The sequence below is a fragment of the Sinocyclocheilus grahami genome, unplaced genomic scaffold, assembly GCF_001515645.1.
Source record: "Sinocyclocheilus grahami isolate Dianchi unplaced genomic scaffold, SAMN03320097.WGS_v1.1 scaffold110.1, whole genome shotgun sequence".
Classification (NCBI taxonomy): Eukaryota; Metazoa; Chordata; class Actinopteri; order Cypriniformes; family Cyprinidae; genus Sinocyclocheilus; species Sinocyclocheilus grahami.
Window position 1 is genome coordinate 290,341 of NW_015505289.1, and position 22,596 is coordinate 312,936.

At 35.6% G+C, this 22,596-nt stretch overlaps 2 protein-coding genes across 2 annotated transcripts in view; both read left to right on the forward strand.

The window, feature by feature from the left end:
• Nucleotides 1-22,596, forward strand: part of LOC107588927 (tetratricopeptide repeat protein 28-like) — a 293,102-nt gene that overhangs the window by 237,638 nt on the left and 32,868 nt on the right. The window contains exons 7-9 of the mRNA XM_016277179.1: nt 5,323-6,664; nt 12,025-12,548; nt 18,005-18,114. Coding sequence (XP_016132665.1) covers nt 5,323-6,664; nt 12,025-12,548; nt 18,005-18,114 — 1,976 coding nt within the window. The remainder of the gene's footprint in view (nt 1-5,322; nt 6,665-12,024; nt 12,549-18,004; nt 18,115-22,596) is intronic.
• LOC107588926 (tetratricopeptide repeat protein 28-like) lies at nt 6,972-8,713 on the forward strand. Its single transcript, XM_016277178.1, has 2 exons — nt 6,972-7,196; nt 8,237-8,713. Exons 1-2 carry the CDS (start codon nt 7,000-7,002, stop codon nt 8,313-8,315), a joined length of 276 nt encoding a protein of 91 aa, XP_016132664.1. The 5' UTR covers nt 6,972-6,999; the 3' UTR covers nt 8,316-8,713.

Here is a 22,596-nt window from a genome sequence, read left to right on the forward strand (position 1 = left end):
AAGCGATCTCTTATGCAAACAGATGCATATGAAAAATAATGCGATCATCGGCAATAGACAGCATGTAAATGAAAACTGCATAATGTTACGGAGGAAAATGTTGATCCAGGAAGTGGTATATGTCTGTGCAAGCTTTGGAGGTGTTGATGGAAGCGATTTACTGGATTTATGCTTTGATAATCGTATACTGAATATTACCCAGATGTAGTTTTTGATAAAAATTTGATTTTCTCACATGCATTTTTGTGAAACCTAGCTATATTCAAGTGTTGATAAAAAAAGAATGCTTTAAGCTAGAATAAAACAGTTTTTTTTTTTTTGTTTAAAAGCAGAGGCTCTGATCTTTATTTTGGTGTATTGCATATTCAAATATTCATACAGCAAAATATACTGGAGGCCATCAAATTTGAGTGAAAATCATCATCAATCGCTGGCGGTGGCTGGCAACTTTTTTTTTTAAATGCTGGCGGGGAAAGAATTAAAAAATCAAATAAAAATAAACAAAAAATATATCACTTATTTTTTCAATGGAACTTCTAGAAAAAAAAATGCATTTGCAGTTTAAAATGTGATTTAAAAAAGATTTGCAGTGTTTATTTGTAGAGCTGCGCAATTTGGCCAAAATGTATTATTATTATTGTAATATGATTTTTATGATTACTAAATAAATATGTTATTTCACTGTAACATTAATATTTAAGATTAGAATAGTAAAATGTCAGTACTAATGTTCATGGCTTCAATACTATTAGCAATGTGTGTGTTTCAGTAGAGTTATTGGTGTGTGGGAAATTTTCTCTCATGACTCTTGTTTTAGAACATTACACATTGTTGATATTCATTTTCTACGCTCCATTGCTGTAGGCAGAATATTAGCCGGTTTATCTCATTTCCTTTTCCTTAAATTAATATTCTGAGTCATTTAAAGACCCATGGAGCAGCTTTAGAACTGATACTTCTCTCTAATGTAGTGAATAGCTTCTCATGAAGTAAAGTAAATCATTATCTTTTAATGAAAGCCCACACTGGTTGAAAATTACACAAGTTCTGCTCGTGCTTATTTAGTTCTGGGTAATCAGATTTAGATATTTCATACTGTACTTTGGTCAATTCTGGGTTCATGTACATATTTATGAGATTTTAAGTGTGCTTATCAATCTGGAAATTTGCTTTAGAAACATACCCAGTAACAAAGACAAAAATAAATATATTATTATTATTTTTAAAAATATATATATATTTATTATTTATTAATTTATATAATTTTTATTATTATTATTGAATTATTATTTATAAATTAAATCATATATGAAATAATATTTAATATGAGACAAGCAATGTTTGGTTAATGATTGGTTATCTGTTGCTAAACAACTCACCATAACATTCTAGAATCCATTAGATTTGCACCATCAAGTGTTTCATAACTCAGGGCGCTCACCCCTTTTTGAAATTACAAGTGTGAAACGTTACTTAAAGAACCGTTAAAAGCATCATTAACACAAGGTTCAAATGCATTAACCCAGGGTTCAGTGTAGTGTGCGAAGCCCGTTTGATGTGTTGCTTTGACAGTTGTTACCAGCGGTCACGTTTGAGGCCCTGTTTCCACAGACAGTCATTTAGTGCCGTCTCCAGTACACTGCGGCAGTGCAAGTATGCAAAAGTGCGCCAAAACCACCAGGGATATAGAGGAAACGGAATATTTGGAAATTCCAAAATAGATCTTCAAAACGGTTTGAAAATTCCAAAGAATTCCGAAAGCCAGACTCCCGTTACTCAGACTTTAAGAGGGTGTTTATCAACAATCTACGGCTGGTAAAAAAAACAAAAACCACTAACTGCGCTTTGATTAGCTAAAAGTGGAAGCAGAGAATAAATACGTTTTCTGCAAGAGACTCAATGTCAAATGAATGCATCTGGCAAACTGTTGCCAGCCGCAGTGTTCAACTGTTTTACTCTTCTTCTGAAGCCAACAACAAAGCTGACCCTAGTCTGCCATTGGTTTGTCCCCATTTTCCCTAGGGTTATTCAAGACTGGCTCTGAGCTATAAATCATACGGCAGAATATCGGGCCTAGTTAGCATTCGCATTTGAATGGAAGGAGACGAGACTGGAATGGTTTTGAGAGACAGACAGGAATCATAACAAAGGAAAATAGCTGTGGAGCTGACAGGCCTGCTGAAATACAGTTGCACTTATTATTATGTTTTTACTTTCCGTCAGCCGCTTCTTATTGCAGTCACTTTGCGGACAATTTTGGTTTCCGTTAAATAAGTAGAGTGTATGTTTGAGGTGAAGACATTAAGAGGGGTCGTTTCTAGAAGCCAACGTTTTTCTGCGTTTTCTGCAGCCTTGAACCAACTACGGAATGAATCACAACACCACAAACTTTGTTTTGAAGCAAAAACATCTGACTAAAAGACAAACCTACAGCAAAATTAATATCATTTCCCATGAAGCATTGCAGATGACAATAACACTACAATTTACAACTTCTATCTGGCATTAATCTTAATGGGAATTTGTCAAAAAAAAAACAAATTCCCAAATAAATCTGGGTGTTATTTTTCCTTAACCCGGCCGTTGCGCTCAATATGCTCATTACTTATTTGATAGACATATATGAGTTATGATCACACAGCCCTTTTTTCAGCTTAACATCTTTCATGCATGTTTTAAAATTGTCACAATGACATGATTTTGATTTGAAATCAGAGTAAATGCGTTCTATTATTAAATGTACTATATTAAGAATTTAACACATATCTGATGACTGCTGGCTTGATCGGTTTCATTTAGTTGTCAAAATCTCGTCGGGAAGTCGAGCTTTGAAGGCGAGTCCACGCTAAAGCTAATTAATTCGGAATGTCACAGCCTTTACGGAGCGGGAACGCTTGAAAAGCGACAGCTATGTAATGAGTTCAAGTAGGACATTCTCAGTAAAAATAAAATAAAAAAGTCACGGCTTTTCAGTCATTTGGGGTTGAAGATTGTGCCATTTGAAGATTAAATTACTACATTTCACATGCATTTAGGCGAAACGACCGCCTGGGGAGGGAAGTATTTTTAATGTTTGTTTGAAGGGCTGCCCATCACTCGTTACATAGCACGGGATCAAAGCTGGAAAGACATCATCAAAATCCCACTTCTGTTAATGTAGGCAGAGGCTCTTGGAGCCTGGCGTCTTCTTTAGCCAAATCATGCATCGTTGCAATTATTATTCACGCCTTAGAGCAGACACTGAGGAGTTTTTAACCTCAGATCCTGTTCCCCAGTCTCATGCCACCCTCTCCTGCGTGTCGGCTCTAGGGATTTAACTTTAACAATGAGGCCATATGCATTCCTGCAGCGTCCGCAGGTGACTGTGTAATCCTCTTAACTGACCTATCAAAGAGGTGCTATTTTGTTTTGTAGCCGTGACCCCATTCTTAATACGAAATGATGAAGATAAAGCCGGCTGTGGTGTTACTGTCAAAGTCGCAGTGGCGTGCTATCATGCTGTTGCTTAATTTGTGCATATCTTTTTTGTTTGTTTTTGTTTTTGTTTGTTTTGCAATGAGAACATTTGCATCTTTTTGAGCTGTAAGCGAATATATATTAATATATTTTTTATATAATTTGTTATTTTATTGATTATAAAATGTAAAATATTTTTACGTTTTATTAATATCTATTTTTAAGTAAATAAATAAATACAATTTTACACAAGCCTTTTTTAGTTTTATAAATTTTAAGCCAAGTTGCATACCACCAGGGGGCACTCAGCATGCCACAATTTTAGAACAACTGCTGTAAATTATCCATTAGTTTAAGTAGTTTGTGCACATAAACACTCCCTACTGTTTATGAATTAATAGCAGTCCCTTCTGTTAATTTGCAGACAGTAAGGATTATTTATGTCCTGACAGTGTAGAATTGTTCAGCTCAGCATTTCTGTTTTTAGCTCAAGGAAGTTTTTTAGGTCTTGTTAGTATTGTGTTCCTCGCAGTCACATTGGACCAATATAAAAGTGTTTAAAAGTACAAGCAGGACCAGTCTTTTGTTGGTTTCTTTCATCAAAGGTTTTATGTCTGGCACGTTTCACTGCACACGTCTCAAAGGATTCATTTTCAAACAAGCTTCTGTCTGAAGCTTTGCTCGCTGATAAATGAAGAATCATGGGGTTAAGTATTGATAATTAGCCACTGAAGACTGGGGCTATTTTAGAGGAAATATTTGTGAATAGTGAAGAGCTCTAATGGGCCCTCAGTGTCAGGATACCAGCTTGGCACTGGATCTAATTGGATTTACCACATGCTGGTAATCCTGCCTTGGCACATGAGTATTGACACTGAGCAGATGGGCAACCCCTCACCCATTCTGATACCCCCCTTTGCCTCTTGCTTCCACACACGCAGAAGGACGCGCTCGTGGCCCGTGACTCAGTCAGCAGACCGAATGAGTTCCCTCAAGATGCCAAACCACTCTATCAACAACGGCTCCACATCTCTCTAAAAAACACTTTTATCTCGCACACTACTTTCCTCCAATGTGTTTTCATTGGCATCCTATTCCCAGAAATAATTTTCGGGTCAGCCGGCATCTCTGACAATTACACAAATGGTCGCCACAGACTTCCCAGTTTTGCCCCATTGACACATCTTGTTTTCCACTCATCCCAGCACTTTTCCTTATCCCCAATACTTAGCTCTGATTTTCAAAGGAAAAGAAACCCGGTTAAAGCATACAACGATGTGGGAGCCAACTGGTGTTGGCCACAATTAAAGATTCGCATTGCTGGTGCCCTCAAACCCTTTTTCCATCAGAAGTATTCATTAGGCTTTTTTCCTCCCCTGATCCTCTACTTTCCCCCCAAGTACTGTACAGGAACTGGAACTGACTGTAATGTTATGACGGTAATGATAATTTTGTGGAAAAGTGGTCAGGCAACATTAGGGGGACCCAAAATTTGCAAGAAGTCTCCCAGGACTGAGCAGATCTGGTTGTTTTGATTGCCATTGCCTCATATTAGCATATCTTTGGGGCACAGAACTTTGATTGAAGGCGAGTCAAGACTACACAAATCAGACCAGATCTCCATTTTAATTAAAATATATTTCTACTAGTGTCAGTGGGCTTTCTCAGATCTTATTTCCTTTTTTTCCGGTTGGATGATTTGCTTTGGGTATGTTGTAGTTCATGGCTTTTTTAAATGTACACTTAATCTTTAGCTTCTTTAACAGATGAAGAGGGATGGAAGATATTGAAAAACCATTTTGGTTATCCTGTGAAGCATGATAAGCACAATTTGATTGAATTAAACTATTCTTTTCTTCTTTACAGGAATCATTTACCAGATGAAAGGGGACTACGACACTGCTCTGAAGCTGCACAAGGCTCATCTATCCATTGCCCAAGAGCTAAATGACTATGCGGCCCAGGGCAGAGCATATGGAAACATGGGCAATGCTTACAATGCCCTCGGTGCCTTTGACCAGGCCGTGCGCTACCACAGACAAGAGCTGCAGATTTCCATGGAGGTTAACGATCGTGCCTCGCAGGCTTCGACGCATGGTAACCTGGCGGTGGCGTACCAGGCTCTGGGGGCGCATGATCGAGCCTTGCAACATTACCAGAATCATCTGAACATTGCTCGAGAGTTGAGGGACATCCAGAGTGAGGCTCGTGCCTTGGGCAACTTGGGTAATTTTCACTGCTCTCGGGGAGAGTTTCCCCAAGCCGTACCCTACTATGAACAGTACCTACGGCTTTCCCCGGAATTGCAGGACATGGAGAGCGAGGGTAAGGTCTGCCACAATTTGGGATATGCGCACTACTGTCTGGGAAACTTCCAGGAGGCAGTGAAGTACTACGAACAAGATCTGGCACTTGCTAAGGACCTCCACGACAAGTTAAGTCAAGCCAAAGCCTACTGTAATCTGGGCCTGGCCTTCAAGGCTCTTGGTGACTACAGCAAGGCGGAGGAGTGCCAGAAGTACCTTCTTTCCTTGGCGCAGTCACTGAACAACTCGCAGGCTCGGTTCCGCGCCTTGGGCAACCTGGGAGACATCTTCCTTTGTAAGAAGGATGTTCCCGGAGCCGTCAAGTTTTACGAGCAGCAGCTGTCCTTGGCGCACCAAGTCAAGGATCGCAAGATGGAGGCGAACGCCTACGCCGCGTTGGGCGCTGCCTACCGGATGCTACAGAAATACGACAAGGCCTTAGGGTACCACACCCAGGAACTTGAGGTGTACCAGGAGCAAGGCGACATCCAGGGAGAGTGCCAGGCTCATGGACACCTCGCCGCCGTCTACATGTCTCTTGGAAAGTACACCATGGCCTTTAAATGCTACGAGGAACAGCTTGAGCTCGGTCAGCGACTGAAGGACCCCAGCATTGAGGCCCAGGTTTACGGTAACATGGGCATTACGAAAATGAACATGGGAGTAATGGAGGAGGCCATTGGCTATTTTGAGCAACAGTTGGCAATGTTGCAGCAGCTCAGTGGCAATGACGCCGTGCTGGACCGTGGTCGTGCTTATGGGAACTTGGGAGACTGCTATGACTCGCTGGGAGATTTTGAAGAGGCAATTAAGTATTATGACCAGTATCTCTCTGTGGCACAGAGCCTCAACCATATGCAGGACCAGGAGAAGGCATACAGAGGTCTTGGTAATGGACACAGGTAAGAATTCATGTCCATTTTTGTGTTATTTATAATTTTTCACTGGCTCAAAAATGTACTTGGACACACAAACGACACTTAGATAGAAAACATATCAAACCATGTTGCATCTGCAAACAAATGATTTTTTACTTGTTTTTTTCTTTCAAAATATCCTTAAAATAAGCAACTTTTTTCATAGTTTGAATATAAGTGTATTTTGTCTCACTGCACTGGCAGATTTTTTTACTTGTTTTTAACTTGTTTATAACATAAAACAAGTGTAAAAATATGCCAGTGCAGTAAGACCAAAACGAATGGAGGAGGCCATTGGCTATTTTGAGCAACAGTTGGCGATGTTGCAGCAGCTCAGTGGCAACGAGGCCGTGCTGGACCGTGGTCGTGCTTATGGGAACTTGGGAGACTGCTATGACTCGCTGGGAGATTTTGAAGAGGCAATTAAGTATTATGACCAGTATCTCTCTGTGGCACAGAGCCTCAACCATATGCAGGACCAGGAGAAGGCATACAGAGGTCTTGGTAATGGACACAGGTAAGAATTCATGTCCATTTTTGTGTTATTTATAATTTTTCACTGGCTCAAAAATGTACTTGGACACACAAACGACACTTAGATAGAAAACATATCAAACCATGTTGCATCTGCAAACAAATGATTTTTTACTTGTTTTTTCTTTCAAAATATCCTTAAAATAAGCAACTTTTTTCATAGTTTGAATATAAGTGTATTTTGTCTCACTGCACTGGCAGATTTTTTTACTTGTTTTTAACTTGTTTATAACATAAAACAAGTGTAAAAATATGCCAGTGCAGTAAGACCAAAACAACCTAATATCTTATGCAGTGTTGCTTCTTAATTAAATTATATCTTGTTTTAAGGATTTTCAAATATTTTAAAAGAAAACAAGTCAAAAAATTCTTAAGAACTCATTAAGATGTCTCTTTTTAATGTCCTGAACTACATTTGTGATAAATGTATCTTGGGGTGTATCTTGTATTTTGAGAGAATTTTTTAATATTTGAACTGGAAAATAGGACAAATACTTGTTTTTGCAGTATATAGACATGTACATGTTTTGATTTCAAACCTAACAAACTTATTTTGGTGAAATGCCACTTGATTTGATATTCTCTTATCTGATCAAATAGCATTCATACATTAAGTGACATATAAGGATAGTTCACCCAAGAATGAAAATTGTTGTGAATTGCCTTCAAGTTGAACACAGAAGAAGATGTTTTGAACAATGTTTCTGTTTTTTTTTTTTTTCATGCAATGGAAGTCATTGAGACTCAAAACAACACTGGACCCCACTGACTTTAATTTTTATTTAGATTGACATGAGGATGAGGTAAACTGACAATTGTAATTTTGGGGTGAACTATTCCTTCAAGTGCCTAAATAATTATTGACGCCAATGTAAAAAATTTACAAAAGTACTAGTCGTACTTGAGTGTAATATGCTCTTAGACAAGATTAGATAACTTTTTTTTAACATAGTGTGAATGATTTATTAGCATTCTGGAGCTGTGGAGTCTTGTGATGATGCAACAGGCTGCTTGTTATTCCAGTTGCTTCAGTCTGATAGAGGCACTAACTGTATCAGGCGACATGAGGACTGACACCTTGAGGTCAACAGGCGGACACTGAACGCTCTCACGACATGCAACAGATTGAAGATGGAATTGTTTTGTATCAGAGCATGACCCCACCTTCAACATGCATGCTGAAATGACAGTATACAGGGCTACACGCATGTACACAGAGATGCATAAAGCATAAAAGCACTTTTTGTGCTTCTCACATTCAAATTTGGGAATCACTGTCGCTTGAGTGTATCAGCAGGAGAATCTCTTCAAATGTTCACTTTTGTTCACCAAAATGGTCACTGATTCACTCTATGTTAGTGCTTTTTTTTGTATCTCTAATTTATACTTTAGTAGCAAACAAGTAAACTTGGAGTTTTTTCTGTGAATCAGTTCAAACTGATTAGTGACTCAATTTTAAAACTGATTCAAAGATTTGCTTTGATCTCTCAAATTACATTCACGTTAATGTAGCATCACGTTAATATTTTTAGTACATATGGAGATTCTGTGAACATTTTGGAAAAATAACGCAAACAAATCTTTGAATCAGAGTTTTGAATCGATTCGCTGATGTTGAGCCACTGCATTGCAAATACAGAAATATTGAATATATAATATTTTTTAGCTGTTGATTACAATACTTTTGTCTTCAACAGCAGATTTATTGCTTTATGATTTTATTTCAAACCTAGCAAACTTCTTTTAGTGAAATACGTCCTGGTTCGATATTCTGTTATATTCTAACGAAATGGCATTCATACGGTTTTTGACTTAAAGGGATAGTACACACAAAAATGAATAGTGAATTCATTTTAAAACTCGTATTCAAAGATTTGTTTGCATGATCGCTCAAAAAATGTTAACAATAGTCCATATATGATAAACAGCAACATTTATTATTTTCTTTATTACATTTTAATATAAAAAATGCCATATGGGGATTCTGTGACCATTTTTTGAGATATAATGCAAACAAATCTTTGAGTTTTGAATCGCTAATGTAATTGCTAATGTTGAGCAATGCAAATATACATAACTACTGAATATATAATGCTTTAATCTGTCGATCCCAATTTATGTATTTTTTTTTAAATAATTTTGTCATCATAATTGGCTTGTTTCAAACACCCCCAAAAATCCTATTGCAAAGTTACATAATACTTTTGGTCTTCAACGATCTTCTTTTATTGAAATACGTCATTGTTTGATATTCTGTTATTAGATGTAATAGCATTCAAAAGATTTAAAGAGAAAATTCACCCAAGAATGAATGGTGACTCAGTTTTAAAACTTTTAATTCGAAAATTAATTTGCTTGAAAAATGCAAATTGTTCTGTGGGCAGCTATGCACTCCATACATGTCTACCCAGCTTCCTTGGTGTGATCTGCCACGCATCTATTTTAATTAACATCCAATCAGCCCTTTAAGCATTCCAGCTCCCGTCACAAACCCTAGTGGATTCTGCTTACCTACGAGTATATGGGCATGGAAATATGATGAATGGTTTGCTGCAGGGGCCTGTCAAAGCTCGACGCTAAGGATTGTGGGAAGAGAACTCACACCGGGCCCGCAACGAGCCAAGCTCATCCAAACCCAAACCCCCATCCTTCCCGCGGTCCAGCGGGGAAGGTAAATTACACTGTCAGTTGTGACAATGCGCTTGCACTCCCCTCAGCAGAGAGGAGCTTTACCTCAGATAGCGTAGAAGAATCCAACAAGAACCTCATTAAAGGCCCGCGTTAAAAGCTATTTGTTTCATTTATATTGAAATGAGGCAGGGCCTTTCAACAAGACTGATGTTGCTGTAATTTCAAGTGACAGGACAACAAGGGGTAATGATGCATCGCTTTTAAGCTACCTAAGTAGTGAGCGAGTCCCCGGCCTGTATGAATTAAGCCTGGTTTTGTTATTCCACAATAATGCCGGTACCGAAGCCCGTTTCAAACCCGCTCTCCCGACGGATGGGAGCGTATGGACTGCATTTCTCTTTTTAAATGAAGTTGCATCAGCTCTGTCCTGCCACCTGTGTGTTGCTGGAATAGCTCCTATCGATCTAAAGCACGTCGTCCCTCGTGATTCCCTCACATTCAGTATTTTAGCAGCATTAAACTAGACTGCATTTTGAGATTCTGTTTCATGTGAGACGGTTCATATTCAAAGGAATACATACATCTCCAAATCGCTCTGTAAATTTGATATCAGCTTGTAAACATTCTGCATGGAATTTATTAGAGTCAAATTGAAATTTACTTTGCACTTATTTCTATTTGATTACACCACAGTCTGGAAGCAGACACACACTGCGAGCTAATAAAGCAATAAGCCGTAAACCAGATTTAACCGTAGTAAAATCACTGAAATGTCATTACATGAAATGAAAAGTTCCAGCACTAAAATCGAGTTGAATTGTATATTAATGCACCAAGATATCTACAATACTATGTTAAACTATTTTACTTGGCAGAACAATTTTATTTGAATAACTATAATTTTATTGGAATTATTAGTAGTAGTAATTGTAGTAGTATAAAACTGAAATTCCAAATATATGCACACTTGTGACCACACATCAATTGAATAGTAATATATAATTATTATTATATATTTTAAATTATATATAATAGCCGATCAGATTTTTCAATATTTTGGATTTACTCTTTTTTTTTATAGAGTAAAAAATGTGTAATATTATTGTAAAATAAAAGAAATTGTAATTAGAATGAAATAATATTTTGTTCAAATTAAATACATAATATATATAGAGAGAGAGAGAGAGAGTTCTTTTTTAGAAAAGAACAAATTTATTTAAAATTTTTAAAAAGTAATTTTATTGACATTTTTTGTATTAATAATTATTGATTAGATATTGTCATCTTTAATAGAAATTGTACTTAGAATGAAATAATATTTTGTTCAAATTAAATACATAATATATATATATATATATATATAGAGAGAGAGAGAGAGAGAGAGAGAGAGTTCTTTTTTAGAAAAGAACAAATTTATTTAAAATTTTTAAAAAGTAATTTTATTGAAATTTTTAGTATTAATAATTTAGTAAAAATTATTGATTAGATATTGTCATCTTTTATCACATTGCTGTTTGTTAGTTTTTTTGTTGTTTTTTTACAATTTACTGAAGTTGCAAATATATGCACACCTGTGACAAAACATCGATCAAATTTGAACTTGTATGATTATTAATTAATTAATTAATTTACAATGTGACTGTCATATTTTTTTAGTATTTGGGATCTTCTCTTCTTTTACTGTGTGTGTAAAATGTTTAGAAAATAATTTGTAATTTTATTATTTGTAGTAGTAATTAATTTTGAGATATTATTATTACACACACTATTATACATAATATAAATTTATTTGTTTGTTTATTTATTCACAATGTCAAGTAAAATTTCCTTGTATAGTGTTTTTAACAGTATGCATTGTGGTCAATAGCAGCTTTGCAGAAAATCGTGATGTTAATGATTATAATATCTTAATATCATCAATCCTCATATTCACATTTAGCAGATTAGAGCTGTGTGACAATATACTTTACATTTTGCGACACTATAAACAATCGCTGTACATGAGTCCTACTGTATGTATGCAGATAAAGTTGGATATACTTACATATCCAGCTTCATATAAAGAGCTGTGTGATTATAAATTTACTGTACAGTGGGTCTCAACCAATCAGATTGTTCAGTTTTACCAAAGTATTTCCTCTTACTGTATATGTATAATGTTGGTTCGCTGTGTTTGTCAGGGCGATGGGGAGTCTTCAGCAGTCTCTGGTGTGTTTTGAGAAGCGGTTGGTGGTGGCACATGAGCTGAGAGAGTGTGGAGGAAAAGCTCAGGCGTACGGAGAACTGGGCAGCTTGCACAGCCAGCTGGGTAACTACGAGCAGGCCATCTCCTGCCTGGAGCGGCAGCTCGCCATCGCCCGCGACACCCAAGATCGATTGCTGGAGGGCGACGCCAGCTGCGGCCTGGGCGCCGTGTACCAGCTGATGAGCGAACACGACACAGCCCTTGAGTTTCACCAGCTGGACCTCCAGATCGCGGAGGAGATGGGCAGCGGCAGCTGTCAGGGACGGGCCTACGGGAACCTGGGACTCACTTACGAGTCGCTGGGTAATTTTGAGCGTGCCGTGGTGTATCAGGAGCAGCACCTGAGCATCGCGGCACAGACCAACGACCTGGTGGCCAAAACTCTGGCCTACAGCAGCCTGGGACGAACACACCACGCTCTACAGAACTACTCGCAGTCCGTCATGTACCTGCAGGAAGGTAAGAGACATGATGTGGAAAATCACAGTTCCCTTTTAGTCGGTCACTACGAGTCACGTCGTGACGTCTCCGTCCCCTCCTTCAGGGAACGAGGGTTACATACGTAACCGAGATGTTCTGTTGTACTCAAACTGAGATCCATGTTATTATGCAGTTGCTAAGGTGTTTGGAGTTTTGGTATGTGGTTGCTAGGGTAGTTGTTGTTTACAGGCACAAGTCAAAAGAGTCTCTATGATATATAGTTGGGTTTCCATCCACATATTTTTATGCAAAAGTTGTGATATTGCATAGAAAAAAACGGGATACAAACACCAGGATGCAAATAACATGTTCATCATGTGCATCAAAGTATTTGAATTTGTTTTACTGTGTAATTTTTTTTAGAAAAGAACAATTTTAATAATAATATACATTTTAATGGAAGTATTAGTAATAATGATTATTGATTAGGTATTGTCATCTTTTATCATATTGCTGTTGATTTTTTGTAAACATTTGAATGAAATTGCAAATATGTGTACACCTGTGACCACACATCAGTTGAATATTAATATATAGGCCTAACTAAATAATATATTTTAAATTATGTACAATAACAAATCAGATTTAGATCTATCTATTTATCTATATATGATTTTATATTAATAATTATTGATTAGATATTTTCATCTTATCATATTGCCGCTGATTTGACACACGCACATATTATTATTATACATAATATTTATTTATTATATTTATTTACAGTGTCAAGTCAGATTTATTTCTATAACACTTTTCACTTTTCATATTTTTGTGGAAACCGTGATACATTTTTCCATGATTCTTTGATGTATAGAAAGTTCAAAAGAACAGCATTTATTTGAAATATAATGCTTTCACAACATTATAAATGTATTTACTGTCACTTTTGATGAATTCAATGCATCTTTGCCAAAAAAAAAGTAAATTTCTTTAGAAAAATCTTACTGACCACATGTACTTTAGGTAGATTAATGTTTTATTTGATGAGAATCAATTGAATAAATGACTGATTCATTTATTCAGATTATTGGCTACCTCCCAGCTAATTTTTTTGTTGTTGCATAAATTAAATTCATAATGGAAACATAATTAAAGTAAGGCTTTGAGATTTGTTTGCCTGTTTAATTGTCATCTTTTTTTTTTTTTTGCAATGTAGAATTTAAATGCGCTTAGGCCTCATGAAAACATTTCTTTTGGTTTTGGGGTGAATATATGATTTCTTCACACTTATACCACTTTCAGATCTTTATTCAGTTGAGGGTGAAACGACTAAAGTTGTTAGGAAGTTGTTGATTGAGGTACAGACGTCATGTTTAAGCTCTGAAGCTCATGTTTACACACACAGAGAGACATCTGGTGCTTCGCTCCCACAAGAGGACATTGAGATTCAGCTCATTTGTTTGGCTTCTGGTGCCGTATGTCGCTATAATAATCCTATTTGAGACATACTTTTTTTTGGATTATATTTATGCAGAAATATAGACAATTCTAAAGGGTTCACAAACTTTCAAGCAGCACTGTATTCACAGAAAGAGCACTCACCCATACGTAACCAAAGTAGAGCGTTTTGTTGTAGTTGAATTACTGGTGTCCCCTTTAAAAAAACCTCCCGGTCTTTCCGAAATGACTTTCTGTCAGCCGTCAGGAACAGAGCAGCTCACGGGCGGCCGTTCACTCAGATGATGCTCTAATCACCTTCATCCAGGACTTTTGACAATTACCTTACTGCTTCCCTGCTGTGAGAGAGCGGCAAGAGAATGAGAAAAGGCCAGATGCATATCCGCTACACCAAAGGCCACAGTGTCCCTCTGTCTGACAGCCAATTAACTGAGAGTGGCCTCCTCGCGAGCGGCGGACAGGAGGAAACTGTCGCTCTCACATCAGTTTGGCGTTTGTGAGATTAGAGTTGTGTAGAGACGGACACACGTGGGACGGTGAGCGCTAGAATGTGTCTGGCTGAAGGTACTTGACGATTGTCCTTGAGAACGTTATCTGTTTATATATACATATTTTTCAATTTTTTTTAATTAATTTTTATTTATAGACATCGTTTACATGTTTATTTATTAATACGTATTTTAATTTGTATTTAATTTATATATATATATATATATATATATATATATAAATTTAATAATTTATGTATAAGATTTTATATTTGTATGTTTTGTATTTATTGTATTTATTTATACATATTTTGCGTTTATACTGATTTATACATATTTTTTTTACATTTTCTTATTTTTTATTTTACGTTATGTAGAGAGAGAGACATTTTATTGTACATATCTATTTATTTAATTTATATGTACATTTTTACTTATTTATGTATACATTTTTTACATTTATTTTTTTATTTTTTCATTTTCTTTTTCTTTTTTATTTATTCATACATTTTATTTGATCTGTTTATGCAGGTTTTTTTTATTTATGCAAATTTCTTATTTAAAGGGGTCATATATTGTTGCTAAAAAGAACATTATTTTGTGTATTTGGTGTAATGAAATGTGTTTATGCGGTTTAAGGTTAAAAAACATTATTTTCCACATAGTGTACATTATTGTTTCTCCTCTATGCCCCGCCTTTCTGAAACGCATAGATTTTTACAAAGCTCATCGGTCTGAAAATCATACGAGCCGTTTTAGGTAGGCGTGACTTAACTTTTATAAAGAATATCTCTTTGGATTTGAGACTTTAGTCTTTGCAACTTTACAGATCTTCTTTATGCACCAAGAGCTTGCAACACTCCAAAAAGAAAGGAAAAATTGAAATCGCATTATATGGCCCCTTTAATATTCTTATGTACTTCAAATTTCTTATTTTAGATTTCTGTTTACTTTATTGATGTATTTTAATCTATTTTTATTTAGTATGTGAAACAGTATATAGTATGCAACAATCATATAATATATAAAAAGTTATTTCACATTTTTAATCCAGTTTGGTGTCAGTCAAATGCATCTTTTAGCCGTCCAATAAAATAAGCCAAGAAAGAGATGTTAGCTGATACGGCCGTCCATTTATCAGACTGTGGTATACAGTATTTCACATGAATTACATTTCAGAAAACATACTTTTCCTTTTCCTTTTTCTGATAATATGCAACCAGAGCGCATCGAGTGCAACAGTGTATTTCACAATGCAATAGACATGACCTTTGATTGTTTGATTTTCTGACTGCCAAACAGTATGCATGCTACATTCTACTTCCTGTCAGAAATATTAAGAGCATTGTTTTTAAAGATAAAATAACCGTTTACCAATTAGAGACATGACTTCAGATGTATGCATGTATAATTCAGACCAATGTACCGTAGTGCGGTCGCAGAAGAAGGGTGCGTTTCACCGTACGTTTCTTTTGTTTGGAGATTGAACTTCACTGAGACGCAGGAATCAAAGTGGGATTGAAACGCTGATTAAAGTCTGTGTTGAATGAGAAAAATGATTTCTGAGGCTTTTCTTTAGATCAGTGCCTGATGAGACCTAAATACCAGCGCGTCCCGACAGCCATGTCAGAGATTGATGGTGAAAAACATAAAAACAGAGAGATTGAAGAGAAAGGAGGAAGAAAAGACAAGGGAATGTTTCGGAGCCTGTTATTTTAGGATGATTAATTTCAGAGAGCTGCATATATGAGTTTAAATACTAGACACACTAGAGCTGTTTTCAACCGATTTCAACCACTTCTGGCTTCAAGTGCTGAGAGTTTTGATTATGCTTTTATTAAAAGTATAGTTCAGCCAAAAAAAATCATGTTGTTCCAAACCCATATGGTTTTCTTTCTACCAGGGAAAAGAGAAGAAAAAAAGTATTAAATGAAAGAATATAATATATTTTAAAATGTAAATTATTCCCATTGAAACGATTGTTCTTTTTAATGTATTTGTGGAAACCGTGATTCATTTTTCAGGATCCTTTACTGAATAAAAAGCTCAAAAGAACAGCATTTATTTGAAATATAATTTTTTTGTAACATTATAAATGTCTTTACTGTCAGTTTTGAACAATTTAATGCGTCCTCGGTGAATACAATTATTAGTTTCTTACAAAAAAATTGTCTAACTGACCCCAAGCTTTTGAACAGTTGTTTAGTAAAGTAAAATTAAAATGTGTTTTCACCACAAAAAAAAATCAGTGTAAAGAAACACATTTAAATTGTTATTCTCTGAAAATCTCAAATGTCGTTTACAGTATATTCACATTTATTATTGTTTTCTGATGCTTTTTGCCAAATCAACGTTGTTGAAGTTATCTAAAACTAATACTAAAACTTTTAAATTGAATTCAATAAAAATATTATGTAATATTATGTTTTAAAAATAGAAATTATAAATGTTTCCCTGGCAACTAATTTAAATAAAATAAGTTGAAGTTGAAGTACTGAAATTCCTAAACAAAATTAAATTAAAGCTAGCTGAATATATCAAAAGCTTCAAAATACTATAATAGTAAATAAATAATACTAAAATAACACTCTGGTGCACATTGGGAAAAAATTATGTTTATTTTGAAATATATTTCACAAATCAATTTGTGACCCTGGACCACAAAACCAGTCATAAGGGTTAATTTCTTCTATATTCTTTCTATATACATCATACATAATCAAATACTATAATAGTAAATAAATAATACTAAAATAACACTCTGGTGCACATTGGGAAAAAATTATGTTTATTTTGAAATATATTTCACAAATCAATTTGTGACCCTGGACCACAAAACCAGTCATAAGGGTCAATTTCTTCTATATTCTTTCTATATACATCATACATCATCTGAAAAGCTGAATAAATAGTCTTTCCATTGATGTATGGTTTATTAGGATAGAACAATATGTGGCTGAGATACAACTATTTGAGAATCTGGAATCTGAAGGTGCAAAAAAATCTAAATATTGAGAAAATCATCTTTAAATTTGTACAAATGAAATTCTTAGTAATGCATATTACTAATCAAAAATTAAGTTTTGATATATTTATGGTAAGAAATGTACAAAATATCTTCATGGAACATGATCTTTACCTAATATCCTAATGATTTTTGGCATAAAAGAAAAATCCATAATTTTGTTATCAAAAAATACAATGTTTTCTTGTCTATTGCTACAAATATACCCCAGCGACTTAAGCCTGGTTTTGTGCTCCAGAGTCATATTTGACAAATTACAATGCATAATGATTTAGTATTTTGGTCTTAGTCTGAAATGATGTTACATTTTATATGCAAATATCTAAGAAGTTAATTTTGTCAACTATAATTTAGGCCTATATTGCCTCAAAGTGAACAAACATAGACTAAAAGCCATAAAACTGTATTAAAACAAGTGCAGTGAATGAATACACTCATTTTCATGTGAAGTATTCATTGAAAACTCTTCCTGGAAAAGCATTTACCTGTAAATCTGTGTTTGTGTGTGTTTTGTGTCTCAGGTCTGCGTCTAGCGGAGCAGCTGGGCCGTCGGGAGGACGAGGCCAAGATCCGACACCGTCTGGGGCTCTCGCTGTGGGCCAGCGGCAATCTGGAGGAATCCCAGCACCAGGTACCGTCCGCTCACACACACACACACACACACACACACACACAGAGCCAATTTCCTGCAGCCTCCGCACAGATGCACAGGATGCTCATGAACGCTCTTCTTGACAGAGCTCCACTGTCTCTGCTTCTTCTAATGATGTGCCTGTAGGCGGATGCACGCGCTGTGTGTGTGTTTCGGATGTTTGCGGACTTGTCATCTCCGTCGGACTCTTCAGTTGTGACTTCATCATTCTGTGAGGCAAACAAAGAAGCCGAATCTGATGTTCAGGGAGTCAAGCTGCACAAACACACACTCTCTGCATTTAGGCCCTAATTGATTCAGGCCTGTCAGCCCAAACGAGACCCTCGTCATCAGCAAACACTCCAGCTCAGGGCTTGTTTGAGGAATCGCTGCTCCGCTCCGCACCGCTGAGGATTTGGATGTAGCTTTGAGAAGGGATATTATAATTAACTAAATCTACAACTAAAAGCAAACATTTTTTTTTTAACTTTTTAAAAAAATCTATTTTTTATTAATTATATTTTTACTATTTTATTGTAATGTTTAAAATATTATTAATAAAATTAATTTTTAAAATGTAAGTACTTTTTAAGTGGGAGAACTTGCACAATTGGTGGCTGACTAAATACTTTTTTGCCCCACTGTAATTTCAATTGTACTAATTTTATTTCAAGTAGTTACCAAATTAATGTTTAATTTAAATTTAGTTTAAATTGATTTACTGTAATAACTGATATTTTTATTAATATTTTTATTATAATATTTAAAATAGTATTAATAAAATTACGTTTATTAATTTAAGTAGTATTAATAGTATTAATTTCAGTTTTATTATTTTATTAATACTATTTTATTTCAACTAGTTAACAAATGAATATTTCTCATTTTAATTTAAATTGAAAATTTAATTTAAATTGAACTAAAATGACTGATATATTTTATATTATAATCATATTTTGTATTATTATTTTATTATAATATTTAAAATAGTATTAATTAATTATTTTAATTTAATTAGTATTAATAATATTAATTTCCGTTTTAATAATGCTATTTTTTCAACTAGTTACCAGATTAATTTTAATTTAGTTTAAATTGATGTACTAAAATAAAGAAAACTTGAATAAAAATGTAAAAAAAAAATTATATAGACATATTAAAAAACGAATAAAAATGACAAACACACAACACAAACACACAACAAAATTAAATAAAACTATAACAGAAAGAAAAGATGTAAAAATAAAAACTTATCTAGTATCTAGTATCAATTATCAATGAACCGATTCAAAGGGTCACTGAAAGCTGCAGTGTGTGACTTCTGTGAAGCCAGCAGCACCAAAATGAACTGAAAAGATAATGATTGTTTCTCAAACAGTCTCGCCTTAAAAGCACGATTGATTGAGTTAGAAATGGACATGCTGAAGCGCTTCAACAAACTGAGCTGTGTTTTGACAGCACCACAATGTTTACACTCCACTTAAACTGCGTTTTTACAGTCGAGGGATTCATGAATCATTGCTAAATGGTTCAACTGAATCGTTAGAGAAACAGAAATTAACCTGAAAGCGTCAGAAGAGTTTAGTTTAAATGTCTTGGAATATTGTATATTAAAAATAGTCATCTAGAATTTAATAATATTCTAGGGACGCATGATATATATCGATATGTACACTATTGTTTAAAACCACTGGGGTCAGTAAGACTTTTAAAAAACGTATTCAGCATGAAATTGATCAAAAGTGACATTAAATGCATTTAGAATGTTTCAAAAGATTTCTATTTCAGATAAATGCTGTTCATTTGAACTTTCAATGCATCAAAGTATGCTTAAAAATAAAATGTATCACGGTTTCCACAAAAATAGGAAGCAGAACAACTGTTTGATAATCAGAAATGTTTCTTGAGCAGCAAAGCTGCATATTAGAATGATTTCTGAAGATCATGTGACACTGAAGACTGGAGGAATGATGCTGAAAATTCAGCTTTGCATCACATGAATAAAATATGTTTTACAATATATTCACATAGAAAACAGCTATTTTAAATTGTAATAATATTTCACAATATTTCTGTATTTACAGTATTTTTGATCAAATAAATGCAGCCTTAGTGAGCATAAAAGACTTCTTTTAAAAACATAAAATAATCTTTTGAATGATAGTATATGTCGATCAGTGTTGGATGTTTATTTGTTCTAGTCTGTTTTAAAATTGTAATTATCTAGTACTAAATTAAAAGGACAGTGGTAGATTATTGCAAAGATTTAACTCTTTAAAAGTCCATAAATCTGTATTTAATGTCTCATGGGTGAGTGTTGCTACATGTGAAACTAATTGATGGAAAATATATTAGAAAGCAATAAACGTTCTCATAAAGGTAAAAAAAAAAATTAAAAAAAAAAGGGCCAGCAGGAAAATAATTTCTGTTTGGAAATATTGAGCAGTAATAAAAAGTGTATTTCTGATCTGAATTAGACATCACTGTTTGTTTTCCTGAAATATTGTAGGATTGCTTTGTGGACTAAACTTTTCAATCAATAACATAAAACCAGCCTGAGGTGTACTGAACCGCTGAGATTATTTTTTGAGCTCAGATTTGATTTGATTTCTTTGATGATTTCTGGAGGTCGTCGTCGTCTCAGACGGTGACAGTGATTGTAGTCGTCTCTGTAATCGTCTGCTCGGATCACATTTCATCATGGCCGTCTGGGGAGGAAGGCTCTGCATTGTTTTTCTCCCTCTAGAAATTGCCGAGCGAGTCTCACGTCTCGGGTACGGCGACATGCGAGTCTCTGGCGTGGAGGATGTTGATCACATATGTGCCGTACGTCTACAGGGAGACGGAAGATTAGAGGATAATGTGTTTAGATCATCGTACAGCCAGTCTTGTCAATTAGGCAGCTGTGCTATTGGGGAGGGACGTGCTTTAGTTCAGTCTGAAAGAGTGAGAGACCGACAGACTCGAGTCTCACGCGCCTCTGGCGGCAGCTGTCAATCAAACAGACGCGCCACGTACTACATGATCATATCAGAGACGTTCAGATGGGTGCCGCTTTTGTTAAGATGTCCAGATGTTTGTGCACTACACAACACAATCTCACAAGGAAACATCACTTTTGCGACATTTTTCCCTTGCACCACCAAAAAAACATTTAGATACATTCTCTTTACAGTAACTGCATTTTCTGGGGGGAAAAAAAGAAGTGAAGATAAGAGTGTTGTTTGCCAATGCAGATCTCACCGCCACAGTGTTTTAAATAGTTGCTAGGTGGTGTTTTTTTTAGTGTGTTGTAGATCTCTAGATATGGCTCAGGTCAGTGTTTCTGTTGTTTTGGCCATTGTTAATTAACCCTCAGGCCATCCAAGATATATATAGGCTTGTTTCTTCATGGGAACAGATTTGGAGAAATGTAGCTTTGCATCATTGCTCACCAATGGATGCTGTGCAGTGAATGGGTGCCGTCAGAATGAGAGTCCAAACAGCTGATCAAAACATCACAAGTAATCCACACCACTCCAGTCTATCAGTTAATGTCTTGTGAAAAGCTGTGTGTTTGTAAGAAACATCCATCAAGACGTTTTTAACTTCAAACCATTGCTTCCGACTAAAATACGAGTCCATAATCCATAATAATAACGCATCCTCCAGTGAAAAAGTCCATCTACTGATGTCCTCTCACATCTACATATTTGTTTAGAGCTGTTTTAGACTGTTTTGGCTTGTAAACGGTGCTTGATCCGTGCATATTTCTCTCCTGATTCAGAAGAGACAACCTTTTCACTGGGGAAAGCAATATTATAGATAGATGTCTAGCTGGAAGCAACGGTTTGAAGTTAAAAATGCCTTAATGATGAATTTGTTTCTTACAAACACGCAGCTTTTGGCTTCACAAGACATTAACCGATGGACTGGAGTGGTGTGGATTATTGTGATGTTTTTATCAGCTGTTTGGACTCTCATTCTGACGGCACCCATTCACTGCAGAGGATCCATTGGTGAGCAAGTGATGTAATGCTACATTTCTCTGGATCTGTACTGATGAAGAAACAAACTCATCTACATCTTCTATGACGTGAGGGTGAGTACACTGTCAGCAAATGTTCATTTTTGGTTGAACTATTCCTTTAATCTTCATATGACACACTTAAGCTTTATACACACACTCTTGAAATTTTGCATGTGTGTTTCAGGCCGTAGAGTGGAGAAAATGAAAAGAAACCCGAGTCAGCTGATAGTACGGTGTGTGTGTGTTTTGTGAGTGTAGTAATAGTAGCTTTTCATGGCCTTCCTCCCTGGTGACTCAGTTTGGTGTGTGTGATGTATAGACGGTTCTGGAGCGCTGCAGATTGCAGATGGAGTGTGTGTGTGTGCTGATGCATTCCGCTCTTAATTGATTGCAGGCTGGCCATGCTGTATGCTGATGAAGGGCTCTCTGCAGCCGAACCCCTGAGAAACACTGCATTCCACACCGCAAACACA

Coding starts and splice junctions, on each gene's coding strand:
- LOC107588926 (XM_016277178.1), top strand. CDS start 7,000: ATGTTGCAGCAGCTCAGTGGCAACGAGGCCGTGCTGGACCGTGGTCGT. Junction 7,197..8,236: donor GGTCTTGGTAATGGACACAG/GTAAGAATTCAT, acceptor TTGTTATTCCAG/TTGCTTCAGTCTGATAGAGG.